Source organism: Tiliqua scincoides, chromosome 8 (assembly GCF_035046505.1).
Source record: "Tiliqua scincoides isolate rTilSci1 chromosome 8, rTilSci1.hap2, whole genome shotgun sequence".
NCBI classification, from domain to species: domain Eukaryota; kingdom Metazoa; phylum Chordata; class Lepidosauria; order Squamata; family Scincidae; genus Tiliqua; species Tiliqua scincoides.
Window position 1 is genome coordinate 11,895,489 of NC_089828.1, and position 16,596 is coordinate 11,912,084.

A 16,596-nucleotide genomic window follows, 5' to 3' on the forward strand; every position below is an offset into this window, starting at 1 on the left:
GAGAGTACAGATGTCTTGTGTCTTCAGTTCACTCCGGTCCATCCCTTTGCTCATGGAAAGACTTGGCCAGCAGCTCAGTGTTCAAAAAGTTGATTATTCTGTTCTAACACTGCTTCTGATTGGCTACACTACAGCATCACTCAAATGATCTGGGCAAGCCACACAGATTCACGAAAATAAATCTACAGAAAGATCCTCAAGCATGATCACCAATTTAGTCTCAATATTCTCCTGCTAGTAATGGGTTTGCAATCCAGGCTGGGCTTCACTGGGCCTCCAGATCCAAGTAATATCCTCTCCTACCCCATGCTTAGGCTCTGACCCTCCATGCATTCTACATGTCTGTAGGGATACAGCCCAGATACAAGTTAACCACTTCACTGCAAAGCAGGCCATTCTTAAGAAGCAAAAGTTTCATGCCCTAGTTATGGAATGGGAGAAGGTAATTCAGAAGTTGTGCTAACTGCACAATCTGAGCAGACAGTGTAGTTTTAAGTACATTTCTTGAGAACTGTACATTTCTTGAGAAAATTTTCTATGTACACTTGTTTATGAGAAAGAACATAACACAACCAATCCCTGTATTTCACATAACGCAAAGAATAGACAACACTCTGTGATCTGTCAGTTCTTACTTGGTCCATCTGAAGTTTTGTCTTTCTTTCGTCGCTTGCATATGCAACAGAACAAGGAAGCCACATGACTAAGAATAATAAGAGGTGGGGGTAGGACAGGTTTCTCATGATACACCATAATGAAATGGTAGCGCTGATATTTCCATACAATATTGGAAATTGCTTTCACTTGTAAATATACGTTGCTAAAAGAAAAAAAAACAGAAAGCATGAGATTTGAATATGATAAATAACTGAAAACCTCATTAACAGGAGATCTCTTGCATCTGATCCATGTAACTGGAAAATACGACTTCAAACATCAACAGAAATTCTATAACACAGCACTAGTCAAGTTACCTTGTACATGGAAATTTAATGATCAAAATCATATGAAACTGTATACGTACTTGAAAAAGGCAATGAGAAGATTGACCATAATAATATACTGTACAAAGAGGTAGACTGATTGAAGGAAGGGTGTCAGCCATGATCCCGTCACACAGAGGTGTGAAACTGAATTTTCAGTACTATTCGCACACACTTTGCAAACAGAAAAGAAAAATTTTGGGAAAATTTAGCAGTTTTACAAATTATGATGCAAATCCTCTAACAAACAAAACAGCATCGCTTGCTCTCATCTACAAAGTAACATTCTTTAACATATAAGATGCAGTAGCTGCAATGCATAACCTGTGACTCAGGGCTCCCAAGAACTCATACTCTGATGGAATCTACGACAGCATCTGCCTCTCCTCCTAAACCTGGATGAAGTCAGGCTTAAAAACCCTCATGTTTTTTTGTTGATCCATTACTTATTATTCATTTTGTGTGTGCATTTCTCAGCTCTGACAAAGACCTACCTGCCCCAACCAGAACTGGAACATGACTAGAGATCTAAGGGGAGGTCCTACCTTCTCAGAAAGTGGTTATTAGCATCAGCCGCAGAGGTAAGCCCTTTCTACCTTTAAAGGGTGAATGCAAATTTACAGACCCAAACCTACCCCATACATATAATCAAATTTCTAATCCCCACTGATGACCTATGCATTCCTTTTTGGAACCTATGCATTATACACTTTTTTATATAACAGTTTCCCACACCACTTTTTAGCTTCCTGGTAAAAAGCGCTATCAATCTCAAACACCATTTAACATTAAAATGGAGCCAGATGGAAGTTTGAAGGAGAGCCAAAGCTCAGAAGGCTGTTTCCTATACATTTTCTTATACTATCAATACATGAAACAAAATAGTCTTTAATCCATATGTACTGTCACTCACCATCAATTTCATAGGCATAAACTTCACCAAAGATCATCCAGTAGGGCTGAAACACAACATCTCTGGCTAAAACCCAGGATGCTTCTTCATTAGGATAAAGTATTGCCTTTCTGGGGACTCCAAAACTTAGCAGGACAAGTGCCATAATCACTACAATGTAAAACATGTTGGCCACCTGTTAAAAACAGAGTCAGAATCAAGAAAACTGAAAAAAAAATCAGATGAAATTCATGTGAACACATTCTGTAATGTATCACTCATTTTGTCTGGTTTGTTCAAATTGTATACACATGGTGCTGATGTTAAATCCCTTAAGTCACTAGAACATAAGCTGTTTACTAGGTACCAAGATAAGGCTGGAGCCAAAGCTGTAGCCTGTGTTGGACAGGGATAGCTTGACCATACCCTGCCAACAACACTTTCAAAATGTAACAACACATTACAAAATGTGTAGGCATTTTGTACACATTACAAAATTACATTACATTTTGTACACATTACAAAATGTGTAGGCAAATCTATGCTTGAAGATGGTTCAGCAACTACAGTTGTTACAAAAATACAGCACCTGGGCTACTAACTGTGACCAGGCATGTGGAACAAATATTGCCAGCATTCAAACAACTACATTGGTTCTTGTTCTGTTCCTAAGCCCAATTCAACTTGATCTTAAGTTTTCCCCAGCTTCAGAAGGTGACTGGGGAACTATAAAAGGGCCTCTTCAGTGGTGGCACCCCAACTCTGGAACTCTGTCCCCAGCAAGTCTAAGCTGGCAGAGTCTCTAATACCCAGAAAATAGGCAAAGACATTTGTATTCATCCAGATCTTTTAACTGTTGCATTTGCAAGTACTGTTTTAAACTAGCTGATGTATGTACCTGGATTTTTTTGTTTGATTGTTTTTTCTACTTCTAAATAAATGCTTTCACTTGATAACATGGCATACAGATTGTCTCAGGTAACACTTTTCAACAATCTATTATGGGCTGTCTTGTATTTATAGTAGCAAGCAATGGGACCCAGTTGACTTTGAAGCCCTAAAATCAGTTTGTTGGGATATATAATACAAAATGGTGTCTCCTTTTAAACTGAATTACTAACTGGGGTTCCTGCCTTGACATTCAGAGCTACCTTATACACACACCCCAAACTAGAGGTAGGATCAATCCAAACTGAAATGAATAGAAACTGAGCACAACCGTATAGGTGCACAGCTTCTACTTCAACATTGTGAATGACATTACACCTGCACATAGCAACAGCAGACTTGATGGATCTAAAGCTGCACCTCACCTATATTCATAGATATGGTAGGAACACCCCTCCTACACATTGCCAGATCCCACAGACAAATGAACAAGATAAATCTGTCCTTAGCTTTATTTGCAGAAGACAAGATTCGCACTGGCAAAATATATTCCTGCAGCAAAGCATCAAGTAAAAATATTGTAAGTATTTCAATGAACACAGAGCAAACATTTTTGCAAAGCTTACCATTTTCCCAATCATCATGACATAAGGACCAGCCTGTTGGTTCACAGCCAGAAAATCCAGTAGTCTGACATACCAAAAGATTATATTCAGACAATAAGTTATTCTTCCAGCAACGAAAACATAATTCATTTTATAAGTATTTTCACTGAAGTTCCCGATTGCTCCAAATCTTAGTACAAAGCCAATGAAAAAAGTGATGATGGCAATCGTATCACTAACGTTGAAATAATCGTTGAACCACACCTTAATCTTCTGGTTAACCTTTCCGGCCTCTGACATGAAGATCTGTATGAAAAATAATGAGAAACTGGGCACAGTCAATTGCATTTTAAATCAAGGTCTTTAAGGGTCAGGTCATGAAACGGTTACATATGTACCAATGCAAATCTGCTCTTGCCTTCCTTTATTTTGTCCAATAAATTCAAAGGCATCAGGATGATAAACTTAAAAATAATTCTTGTCAGTAAATAAAAACTAAATGTTATTAACATTTAAATAATTGAATTATTACTTAAATGAAAACATATTGGACTGCCAATGATTACCCAGCCCCTCAGACACACTCACCACAGTATTTCTGACTACAAGGCACTTATAGGCAATGTGTGGACAAGCATGTGCTTTCCTGTCCAACCCACTGGTCATGCATGCACACAGCCTTTTGTGTTGTGAAGTTCATCTTGATATCCTCAAGGGCTAGTTAAAACACCACTGCAATGTGTTTCAATAAGCTAATAGTACCAGTGACTCCAATCAAAACGTACCTCACGGATCTTCTCAATAGCTAATGTGAAAATGTATGCTATGACAATCCACTCTTGAACAGAAGGTAGTTCTTCCATTTTCACAAGAACCACAAATGTATAAAGCATCAGAAATCCTAAGTAGGCCAACTATAAAAGCAAGTAAAATGTTAATTAAATATTATGCAAGTATGTCCATAACAAGCAACAGAAGTGATTTCTTCAAAGAAAAGCACACACACAAACCCACTCACCGTATTAAACCAGAATTTCACTATCGGTGCATGATAGAAGGCGTAAAACTTTCGCGTAATTGGAAGCCTTTTGGGTTTTATAATTGTCTCCATGTCATGCTTTCCATCAGAGCTGTCCAAGACCCTTACTTCTTTGAACACTTCCTAGTATTAAAGCAATACATCTTAAAATCATGTATAAGGGTGCAATCTGCTTTTATTCTTAAAAATACTGTGCACATGCGGCATGCCCGAGAATTACCATTGGTATCTCTTCTGGGATTGTCTGGAAGTTGTTTTCACTGTCTTCCATGGTCATCTGATGTGCATCTTGAGACTGTGGAATATGGGACATTTCTGCCTTGGTTTTGTATTCCAGCATAAGTATGGTAGGGGGAAGCAAGATGCTCAGTATTACCTGGAATGTGTGAATTTCAGAGTTATTTAAAAGAATATTTTAGTGCTCAATGATGCACTAAAAACAACCAAAATCACCCAGCATACAAAAAGTCCCAGCTCCAGCCTCTCTTCAATAAAATCTGTCAGGTAGCAAGTAAAAGATGTAGAAGAATAATCAGCAGTTTTTAAAAAATGAAAAACTGAGTAGATATAGAATGTTCCTTAAGAATCTTGAAGAGAAAAGTATCTACTATTTCCAAAACATTATTAGACAGAATATGTTCAAGTAAGTAATTGCCCTTCATTTTAAATTTTTTAGTAGTACTTGTTGCCTTCTGCAGTCAACCAAATCAAACTTCTGGGTTCTATATAAAAAATTATGAATTCTGAAGTGCATACATCTCTAACTGGTGACTCTTAGTTCTCTAGCAAGGCAAGCGAGAGTTGACAAACTGATACACAAGGCAGACAGCAGCACACCGTGCTTTAAATATGATGGCCAAGGATGCTTTTAACAGCACTGTGTTTTTAGGGGTTCTTTCCATGTGATGCTCCAACAGTGAAATAAATTTTCAGTGTGATATCCAGAGAGAAATGCTGCTCCTGCTATTGTTAATTCAGGCTACATGGCTTGTTTTAACAAACATCACTCTGAAAACTTACACCCACTCTCATCCTGCTGATTTGTCTGCCTTCTGTTAGCCCTCTAACTTGCTCAGCTTGTGCAACTAAAATATAAAAACATGAACAGTTTCTACATCGTGTTTTACTTGACTACCTGTAGAAAGCGCAATGACATTTCAGCCTTACACATGGTTTTCAGTCTGTTAATGTTTCATCACTAAATTTTTAGTAACAGATTAGTTCTCAAGATGATCTAGATATCCACCTCTGGTTAAGGGCTACTTGCCTGGTTTCTGCCTTCTACATGTCTGTACCTTTTTTAAAAAAGATAGAGCATCAAGAGTTATTGTTCATTCCAATATCACCTCCAGTTCCGATTATGTCAAAGAGCTTTTTTAGTTAACTCTGCATAAAGATTATGGTGAGGAAGACTTTTCACTCAACCATGCTTTCCCTTCCGTTTAAGCATTACAACAGCAAACAGAGATAAGTGATTCCTGTAAAGACAGGACAAAGGATTAGTTACCTTGTACCATGAATTCTTCCTCATGTTCAGCCTTCCCATCCACATATCAGACAGTAGCATTTGTGTACAGGTATGAGCAACAAATGGGCGAAGCCGTGAAGAAACTGCTAGTTTAAGGCAGGTGGCATTACTCCAGTTTTTTAGCTCATAGGTTAGCAACTTCATAGCCATCGTTTCATCTTGTCGGAATGACTGTTCCAAAAGCTCAACAGCCAGCTGCCCAAAATCACTGGGGGGAAAAATCAGACACATGTCCATTAGTCATGCAAGCACAGGTTAGTGAGGCAAACACTTCACTCCATTATACTTTAAAAGTGAATTGCCTGAACTGAGTGGAAGGACTGTGCTTAAAAGTCTTATGGAAGGCACCTCTGGATACAAGCTCTAGTGTGTGTATATAAAATGTTACTTTCTGGACTAGAATGATGCATTCCGACCCATCACTGTTTCCTTTCCTGGGTATGAAAATGATATCTGAGCAAGCAGAACACCTCCACATACAACTCCACCCAATAGCTCCGCGAACATGTTACCTTTTTCAGGATTTCAGGAAGCAATATCTGTCTGGTCCCAAAGAATTCAAAATCCAGGCTTTCAAAGGATTTGGAATGCTAGAGATGCTCAAGATTTAGCTTGCCATAACAGACAAAAAAAATCAGCAGCAGCTATGGGAGACAGGCAAGGAAGCAGGATGGCAGCTTCCTGGCCAATGGAAGCCCCACTTGCCTTTCTCTAATTTCTGGACCTTCAGACACTAGTTATACATTTCCAAGGTTTTCTAGCAACCGCTAAGGAACTAGAAGTTTCTCCAGATCAAAGCACAGAAGCGCATAATCAGATTCTATTGCTAAAATTAAGTGAGTCTCATTCTACAAGCAGCCTGAATGGGAGACTGCCTGGGAACCATATGCAAACTTCTTCAGACTCATCAGGGGAAGAGTGGGGCATGTGTAATAAAGAAAACAAATATATGCATCTTGTAGCAGAATGGAATTGATACTTTTGAGATTTTCTTACAACACGCAGATTTTACCCAGTAGCTAATAAAACAAGATGGAAGACTGTTTACTTGGAATACTGTTTCAGTTCTTCAGAGGTATCGTCAACAAGGTCACTTTGTTTTGCTTCATAGGCCATTGAACGATACAGCTTGCAAGCCACTAAGGCTTTTGCCATGGACTCCTCACCATGCTGCCAGAAGAAGAGGGCCATTTTTTGCCTCTTCATTAGCACAGCCCAAAGTAACAGCTCATTAAGAGGATAAGGAAAGCGTCTTGTTTCTGGGTCATCAATATCTACTATGTCTTCTTTGGTTTTCTTCTTTTTTCCTTCTTCTGTAATGGTATTGGCCTTAAGAGAAGAATTAAAAAGCTTAGCAAAAGAAAATTAGTACCAGCTTAAAGGTTTTATGGAACAAATACAGCTAGACTATAAAGTATGATGCAATGAGTTGATATGATTTCTAAATATGGCAATTAAGAGTCAGAAATGAAAAAGAAACAGAAAGTAACACTTTTAATATTGACAGCTATTATCAAGAACACTCATAATGTTTTGGAAGGATGTGACAACACACAGAACCACTTCCCAAAATCTTCACTGCTATAGTTACTGTATCTGGCTAAATGTAGATGAAGCAAACAAACCATGAATGTCAGCACAAACCTAAGGCTTGGCAATCCTGGTTTAAGCTGCCTCTTTCACTTTAACACAAATTGAGATCTGTCATTGCATTGGAACTTGGCAAACCACAGTATGCCAACAAACTGTATCAAGCAAGCCAAGATTCCAAGCCAGAAGGAAACCATGGTTTGATATCCAATCTGGAATTTGCTACTTTCTGAACATCCATCACTTGTGAAACTTCAATTCCAATGGTAGAAATCTCCTTCTAGAATGACAAGGTTTACAAGAAATATAAACCTAAATCAATTGTAACTGCCCACTCCAAGATCGTCAGGAGAGACTCTCCTGTGTGTTCTGCCACTTTACAACGTACAGTGGGCAGTCATGCAGGAGAAGGCATTCTCTGGCAGCACCAAGCCTTGCCCCGAGAGGTCTGCTCTGCTCCATCAGTGTTCGTGCATACTTCTTACCTTTGGTTTGTACGGCTGTGCAGTTTTGATGAAGTGATTATGTCGCATCTTCTCTTTTTTATCCACCCTGCTACCAAACGATTCGTGACTTTTACGCAGCTGAGGGGTGCTGCCTGAAGTATTTCGCCCAGACCGCTGAACATTGCAAAAAAAGGGGGGCGGGGAACTGCATGAATGATGTGAAATAATTTGAAGTGATACTAAAACAACTTTTTAACTGAATTATGAAATTGAAACAGCTTGTTAATTAGTTCACAAGATGCAACTTAGCATAATAGAGTAACTAAGGGTGCAATCCTAACCAGCTTTCCAGCACTGACCTAACCACAGTGCAGACCCAAGGTAAGGTAACAAACATGTCCTTACCTTGAGGAGGCCCCCTTGACTGCCTCCCCACTGCAGGATGCCGTGCACACCACATGGGCACAGCTATGTCAGTGCTGGAAAGTTGGTTAGGATTGCGCCCTAACAGGAAGAGCTGTGAAATTCCCTGTCCAAATCTCATATCAACAAGAGCCACTGTAGAGTAGTTGTTAGTCAGTCAAGGCCTGGGGAAAACTGGGTACAAACAAGTGGTCAGACATTAAGCTTACTGTATGACTATAGGTCAGCTATTCTGTCTCAGTTTAACCTCCCTCACAAGGTTGCTGTGAGGAGAAAATGAAAGCGAAAAAAGACCCTGTTCCTTCAACAAAAGGTGGGATATAAGTGCAAAGAAATATATAGCTATGAGCTCTCTGGGGGTGCACGGAAAACTTCAGGTCTCTCAACCTCAGCCCTCACTTGCAACATGGGCAAAGCAATACCAGTTTACTTTGCAAGGTTGTTGTAAGGTTTGCCAAGATAATGTTTGTGAAGTGCTTTAAACCAACTATGCCCTGAGTCAAGGACTCCAGTCTTCAACTGGAGGATTCAGGCACTTGAATTTCTTCCTGATATAGACAGGACTTAAAACTTTGGCTACATTGTCGTATTCATGTCCCCATGTACTGCTATGAGTATATAATGGTACAGTTAAATTGCAACTTGTACAAGCACTAGAACTTGTAGGGGAAACACCATTTCCTGTTATTTTGTGCAATCTGGATTGATGGAGATCTTCCACACATTTGAAAAGATGAACTACTACGCACATCTCTGCTATTCAATTTCAAGCAAACACATACCCGATTGCTGCCACTGAGACTGTTGTATATCACTCTGAAGCGTTTTCGTGTGTAGGTGCACCTGTAGGTCCCTCCCATCAAGTATTCAACAACAAGTCCCACATCAATCAAAGTGAGTTTATATCCTGGAGGCAGGTTTCCCTAGGGACAAGACAATCATAATTCAGAACTAATACTTGACCATGCTGCAATCTCTGTATGAGACTTTAATATGCATGACAGCATCTAACACAAAAGGGGAGACATCATTTGAAGAGAAAGTGAATGCTTTGAATGAATGAAGGTGATCCTGGGTTAAATCCGGCCCCTCCATTTTTTTTTTTTAAAGCCTCTGATAGGAAGCCAGGGGAAACACTTTCTTGCCGAGCCTTTGTAAAACCACAGCAGATTAGAGTAGCTAGCACTGGACTACTAGGACAAATTAACTGACCGGCAGCCCAATCCTAACCTGTGTTTGAACAGGCAGGCCAGCTGGCTTGTGCTGTATCCAGTGCAGGGTTGGAGGTGGACCTGGCGCAACCCAGAGTAAGGGGACTTATGTCCTCTTACCCCAAGTAATGCCCCAGACACCTCAATGTTGCTACCTGTATCTGTGCCAGCTAAGTTGCTTGCACAGATCCGAGCAGCCTGGTGTAAGACCAGGCTGCCTGGGGGGATAGGATCTGGCCTACGTGCCGGTGGCCAGTCCCACCCCCCATCCGGGCCGCCCACCAGTCCACCTGCCCTCCCCCCAGCCTGAAATGCCAATACAACACCCTCCTCAATCCCCATGCCAGCAGCACAAGGTTACATCTGCTGGTCTGGTTCCAGCGCAGGGAGGTAAGCATGTACTGGCCTCCCCAACTCCTGCAGTGGCATGAACGTACTTTACAACATGTTTGCAACACCCAGAACTGTGCTCCCAGTTTTTAATTCAAACAACAAAAGATGTTTTGACTGTTGGGCATACGCCATGGACTCACACGTTCCTTCCCCACCCAAGCTAGGTTTAGCAAAACCCAAGAAATAGGGGAAGGAACTGGTGTGAGAAAAGAGGAAGAAAGGGAAGGAAACACATGAGCACTCTTGATCACCAAATCATGTTGACGTTACTCCTGAATTGCACCAATACAGGACATAAACTCAGAATGCTATTTTTAAGAGTATATAAACTTAACTTTGTAACAGTTATAGAAAAAGGAGTTCTATTTACATATTCTTATTATGAGGATCCACAGTATCATACTACAAGAGTATTTTACTTACACATCTCACAGTTCAATGAGACTTACTCCAAGTAAGCATGTATAGGACTAAAACATATACTGTGTCAAACTCTTGTCGTGGCAGAAAGAAGGGGTGTTGGTGCAACTTTCCCCACCATGCTTACCATAATGAATATATTTACGATACCAAGAACAGGTTTATACCAAGTGTAGGAAAATGAGTTTATTTTCTCATTTACACATATCTGAATACATTAAAGAACTGAAAGGCATACCTGTTTAACATCTCGAACAAGGTGAAACAGTGCTGGATTAGTTGGACCTTGTTTCTTGATGTGGAAGAGAAGATTGCAGGTTTTTAGATACAGTGTGCAACAAAACATGCAGTAGAAACAGAATGACCTGCTGCAAATTACTTGAAAATATAAAGGCTCTACCTTCTATTAAAGAGAAGTGCTGTCTTTCAGGATTGTGGCCCAATATCGCTTTTCTTATAGTATAACACTACCTAACCAAAGCTTTCCAGAAGTAAATCTTCAATCCCTCTCATCACCATGTATGATTCCAAGTTAACGTGAAAATAAAAACTGTTCTGTTTTACATAAAAATAGAGTTGTGTTTTCTATACTATTTTCTAGAAGAATCATGGGTCAAGTGACGAGTTCCCGCCTTTCTCAGATACAAGAGAGAGATATGACAACGATATTGCACAAGTAAGAAATTCTTGGTCACTTAAGACCTCTCAAGAAAGGAAAAGCTCCTGAAATATCTGCCAACCACTTCCACAACCCTTTTCATTAATCATTTTGGTGGCAATTGCATAGAATATGTGTATGGTTTGCAGCTGCTGAATCCTACCTTCTTAATTTGTCCAGCATAGCTTGGAATTAACCCTCTCAGTCCTTCACTCTTTCAAACGGCACCTCATTTCCTCTGAATTACTTTGCAGCCTTATTTGCAACCTGTCAACTATTTGTCCCCTTGAAAGATACAAAAGCCCACCATCATGTACCAACTTCAGTGTTTCTAACAACAACAACAAACTGTGGAGCCAAATGAAGTTTCGGAAAGGGAGCAAGTTAAGTAGTTTAACCCATCCGAGGAATTATCTTCAACAAAACTTACGTCATGCAGGCATTTGAATGCAATACTGTAACTACAAGCATGTTCAAAATTAAGCTTTGAGCGTCAGACAAAAATGTTACTATCTTCAATGCAAGATCCAAATTATGGCAACTGCGCTTACAACGGATCATGTTTTAAACCTTATATTCTACACTGTCAATACCAAGAAAAGACATCCACAAATTATTTTCCAAAAAATGGTTCAAATAAGTTTCATGCAGTATTTCACTTGGAATACAAGTTCCTTCCCACCCTAAACTGAAAGACATAATTGCCACCAACCCTTTGGATGTAGCACTCCATATATGAAATTATAAAGAAGAAAAAATTAAGACATTGTAAATTAGTAAAAATCTTGCAAAAAAAAAAAAAGTAGTAACTCACAGTGTTGTAAAGTTCTTCCAGTCTGGGAATTGTAAGAAATTTGTGCATGCTTACTCCATTTTCAATAAGAAGTTTCACAAAGGCAACTCTGTCCATCACAAGAGCATCTAACATCGCCTGCTCCAAGGATCCAACCTGACAAAAGAAGAAAATAACTCTTAAACTGAAATTAAACCATATACAGGAATATGAAACTTAAAGAGAACATATTTTAAAATGCTATTGTATTTCCTGCAAATCTGAAAGAAATTTTGTCAGAACAACAGAAAGCAATTTTTACTAGGTGATGCAAAATGAAAGCAAGGACCAAGTTTAAGAACAGCCCCACTGGATCAGGCCATAGGCCCATCTAGTCCAGCTTCCTGTATCTCACAGCGACCCACCAAATGCCCCAGGGAGCACACCAGATAAAATAAAGCTACACCAGATAAGATAAAAATAAAGCACCTCAGCTGGTTCAGGCTGCATCCCACCTGTGCTTGTGATGAGGATGAGTTCCGATGTCACAGGAAATCATAGCTTCCCAGATGAGAATGAACACTGAGAGAAAAAAACACTGGGAAGCTGCAGGATCATCCCTCTCCCCTTACCTACTCAGATTGTGTGGTTCAGAATCCTGCTCTGCAGCTTATATGAGAAGCCAGGAACTGTGATTTTTTAAACTCTGGTTTCCAAACCAGGATGTGAAGCCAGAGCCTGAAGTAGGTTCCACAACCTGGTTTGGAAACCAGAGTTAAAACCATAGTCCCAGGCTTTCTAAGAAGATGCAAACCAGTGGTTTAAAGAACTAGAATGTAAAGGGCACAGCTCTGCACCAAATCTGAAGCAAGATAAAGTCAGCATGCAAGTCAATGACTATTCAGAGCTCATCTTCGTAACATCCAAACAGAGCCTTGTGTTTTTGACAGCCAAAACAAAACAGAAGGGGGGACACCCAAAAATAGTTTGATGTAAAAACAAAGATCAAATTTCTGCTTTAACAGTACAGTAGTTCAGTCTTCTTTATTTAAAAGATTTATATCCTGCCATTCCCATGCTGAAGCAAATGACCAAGGTGGCTTACAAATATCACATTAAAGGTACAACATGTAAAACAATGAATGAAATCATAATAAATAATAAAACCATGGGAGGGAACTACTTTGACCAAAGTAATATTACAGACACACAGATATCAGACAACAAAGCAACACTTAAACGCCAGACAAAATGTTCTGAACCCACGCTGAAATGCAATGAGGGAGGAGGTTGTTCTTAATTCCCCAGAGAGGAGGAGTAGTTCTCTACTTCAACTACCATGTGTACATACCAGCCATTGTTGTCCATATACAAAAACGTGATTTTTGGCAATATCAACTCTATCCCACGCAAGTGTAAGAACAAGCTGGTCAAATGCAGAAGCATTTGTGCCTAAAAAGTAAACAAACATAACAAACAGATCTGTCTTTAGACTACTCATTAGAACAATCCTGTTTTTAGTAGTGGCCATCTTCACCCTTTCAAAGTATTTGATAGATATAAAATATATTTAATAGCAACATCAACTTTAAACATGATTTAGCTAAAAGCTATGGAAACAATTCACACTCTAATCTATCATAAAATACAAACACTACTTATTGTGAGGAAGCATGTCAGTTTGAAAGGATTAAACTGCATGATACATAATTTCCCCTGATTTACATCAGTAGACTATGGCACGCTATCAAAAGCTTTCCATGAAAGCTTGCCAGTTATGAAAAGCGCTTTCCATCTGAAGACTTGGGAGTTGCACTACAAAGGAGAGCAAAAGTGCCCATAAGAACTGAGGGCAATTCTGATCCAGAAAGCATTACCCTCATTCTGAATTGGCTTTGTGACATTTAATGAAGAACTAATAATTATTTACTTTCAAGGTAAAAATAAAATCCTCACCTTTTAGCAATGCTGTAAGGATTGCAACATCAATATCTTGATGCTCATCAGACCCAACATGGAATACAGTGATCTGTTTTGAAAATTTTATTAGAAAGAGTTTGATATAAGCACGTCCCAACACTTAAAAGCTCTTCTAAATCTACCATAATTCAGCCCAAGTTTGGTCTGGCCACTAATCACAAAAAAAAATCAAGAAAATACATTAATCTTTATTCATGCATTCTTCCCTGTGGAGAAGGATTGCATAGTAAAGCAGCCCAAAAGTGCCAGCAATCCCATCCCCCTGACATACTCCACAGCCTAGTCAAGGACAGCATATTCCTGGGCAGACAGACACTGTCCACTGGGAGAACAAGGGGTGATGGAGTGCATAAATTTTGCCTACATGCCCTCAACATCCTGTGACTATCAACAGGGACTCTCTACGTTTACATAACATATGATAGTATCCCTGTTGAGAATTGCAATTTCATATAAAGAACCGCAAAACAACGAGACAGTAGCAATATACTACTTCAAAGACCATAATTAAAAAAGCATACATTTCAGTTTAAGAGCACGATCCAGAGAATGTTAAACAAGTTCCAAACCTATTTAAATGAACACAAGTTCACACACACACGGTTAACCTGTTACATCCCACAAGTATTAGTAGGAATAAAACAGGATCAATTTTCTGTATATAAGGACTCCCGCACATAAACTAAAATGATGAAACTATAAAACAAAATGCTAACTCTAACTTCAGTAAGACACACAACTAGATAGTTATACCAAGATTAAATGGAAAACACACATTTTAGACCATGCTCATTTCACATAGGTAAAAGAAATATAGAGAGCTGTTTTGGACTAGCCCAAGAGTTTTGTGCTCATCAGTGAGACATTCTACCTTTTACCCCCACTTGAACATGCCATATCACAGATTTGGAATACAATGTTACATATGTGAACTTTAAATGAGCCATGGGCTTCCACATTCCCTTGGCAATTTCCTGCTCTGAGGCAAACCAGTCGGCTGCTTTAGTAAAATTAGCAAATCATGATTTACACCTGTCCTGCAAACCAAGATTGTAAATAAGGATCAAACCCTAATTTCCAAACATGCTTAGAAGGGGAAACACAAACTATGGTTTGCCAGTTCAGGTGTAACCACCTGGTCTACCGCAGAAGGGTAAAGAAATAATAGTCATGCATAAGGATGTGAGCAGAACTTTCTACAATCTCATGGATGTAAAACCAAAATAAAGTTTTAGCATGGTATTTAATCTACCTCTTCCTTTGGAAAAACTCTCTTGAGTTTGCAAAAGCAGCATAAGGGCTGCTGGACTTCAAGACTCACAAGCCCAAGCACCCTTGGAAACTTAAAAGGAGCTGAACAAATCTTTGCCCAGTGTCTAAACAGGAGAGGAAGAAAAAACAACAGACCAATGTCTGATCAATGCCTGAAACAGAAGACTGCATGGTGTGCCAAGAGATCTTTCCAGGCTTGTTCATGTAGGGCCCTTAGAGCAGCATCTGACCCAACCTATAACACACGAACCACTAGCAATAGAAGTCGTATTATGAGACCCAAAATAATCAAAAGAAAATATAAGGGTGGGGCCGTGCTTCAGAGTGGGGTGTGTGTGTTTAAATAGCTGGCCTGATTCAAACATTTATGAGTATGTGGAATATACAAAATTGCTTGTCATTAAATGACAATCTTATTGCCACAGTTCATTACCGAGGGGTTTACTTACAAGTTCTCTTTTTTTCATGCACTCTAGCAGTGTCTGGAACAAATGAACTGCCTCACTCTGACCAAAATTAAATGTTTTCTTGATTGTTGAAATGATTTCCGGCTCTGTTCCATCAGGAATATTTCTGAGTTTAAAAGCAAACACAAAAACGGGATTAGCAGCCTGTCTTATTTTTTTCAAAGCTCTGAAGCTGGACAAAATTCTTATCCAACAAGTGCCTTAGGAAGCGCTCTTCAATTTAACACCACCACAGCACTAAGGATTCGTCACAACAGCTGGGAGGCTGTAACCCAGTGGTTCAGCACATGCACTGCTTGCAGAAGGCCCCAAGCGCAACCCTTGGTGTCTCCTTTTGAGGTGGTAGGGCTGGAAAAGACGGCTGCCTCAGGCTGCCAGCCAAGTCCCACTGGATTATACTGGGCCAGATCTCAGTAGAACGGAGTTTCATATGTTCACTGTCTGCTTAAAAGGCTTACCCTCCTTCTTCTGTTTGCTTATGAACATAAGCCAGGATGTCTGCTGCTCTACCAGTCCCCTCACAGACCACCACCGGGACAGGAGGAGTTTCCTGAAGGTATTCCAAAACTGTGAGGATAACATTGGGACCACCTTCAAATATGAGAGCCACCACAGGAACACCCTGGCCAATTCCTAAAGAAAACAGGTTTGACACACACAAAAAACATACCAGCTATGTTATGAATTTCTGAACATCACAATTCATTTCAAAGCCATCTACATTTGAATGACCTATACTCACAGGAGTGTTTAAAGAACCACAGCGACTACTGAGATTGTGTACTTTAAAACTACACTTCTGTGCCATCAATAAATATGGAACACTGAATTATAAAAGTCTGTGAAAATTAAATTAAGGCTTTTCAGAGGGATAGCCAAGTTAGCCTCTCACAGCAAATGCAATAAAAAGTCTTGTGGCACTTTCATTGTAGCATAAGCTTTTGTGAACAATATCTGATGAAGTGAATTGGTGTCCAAACCCACCTATGCCACAATAAATGTGGTAAGATTTGTGGTGCCACACTAAGC

The 16,596-nt window shown here is 39.6% G+C and overlaps 1 protein-coding gene across 1 annotated transcript in view; it reads right to left on the bottom strand.

Moving 5' to 3' along the window:
• Positions 1–16,596, bottom strand: part of TRPM7 (transient receptor potential cation channel subfamily M member 7) — a 79,321-nt gene that overhangs the window by 22,161 nt on the left and 40,564 nt on the right. Inside the window, exons 8-24 of the mRNA XM_066636257.1 lie at positions 16,026–16,200; positions 15,550–15,673; positions 13,805–13,877; positions 13,200–13,300; positions 11,891–12,025; positions 10,657–10,710; positions 9,177–9,317; positions 8,011–8,145; positions 6,984–7,264; positions 5,915–6,143; positions 4,628–4,783; positions 4,387–4,530; positions 4,154–4,282; positions 3,390–3,674; positions 1,897–2,071; positions 1,025–1,157; positions 636–820 (exon numbers count right to left, since the gene is read on the bottom strand). Coding sequence (XP_066492354.1) covers positions 636–820; positions 1,025–1,157; positions 1,897–2,071; positions 3,390–3,674; positions 4,154–4,282; positions 4,387–4,530; positions 4,628–4,783; positions 5,915–6,143; positions 6,984–7,264; positions 8,011–8,145; positions 9,177–9,317; positions 10,657–10,710; positions 11,891–12,025; positions 13,200–13,300; positions 13,805–13,877; positions 15,550–15,673; positions 16,026–16,200 — 2,655 coding nt within the window. The remainder of the gene's footprint in view (positions 1–635; positions 821–1,024; positions 1,158–1,896; positions 2,072–3,389; positions 3,675–4,153; positions 4,283–4,386; positions 4,531–4,627; positions 4,784–5,914; positions 6,144–6,983; positions 7,265–8,010; positions 8,146–9,176; positions 9,318–10,656; positions 10,711–11,890; positions 12,026–13,199; positions 13,301–13,804; positions 13,878–15,549; positions 15,674–16,025; positions 16,201–16,596) is intronic.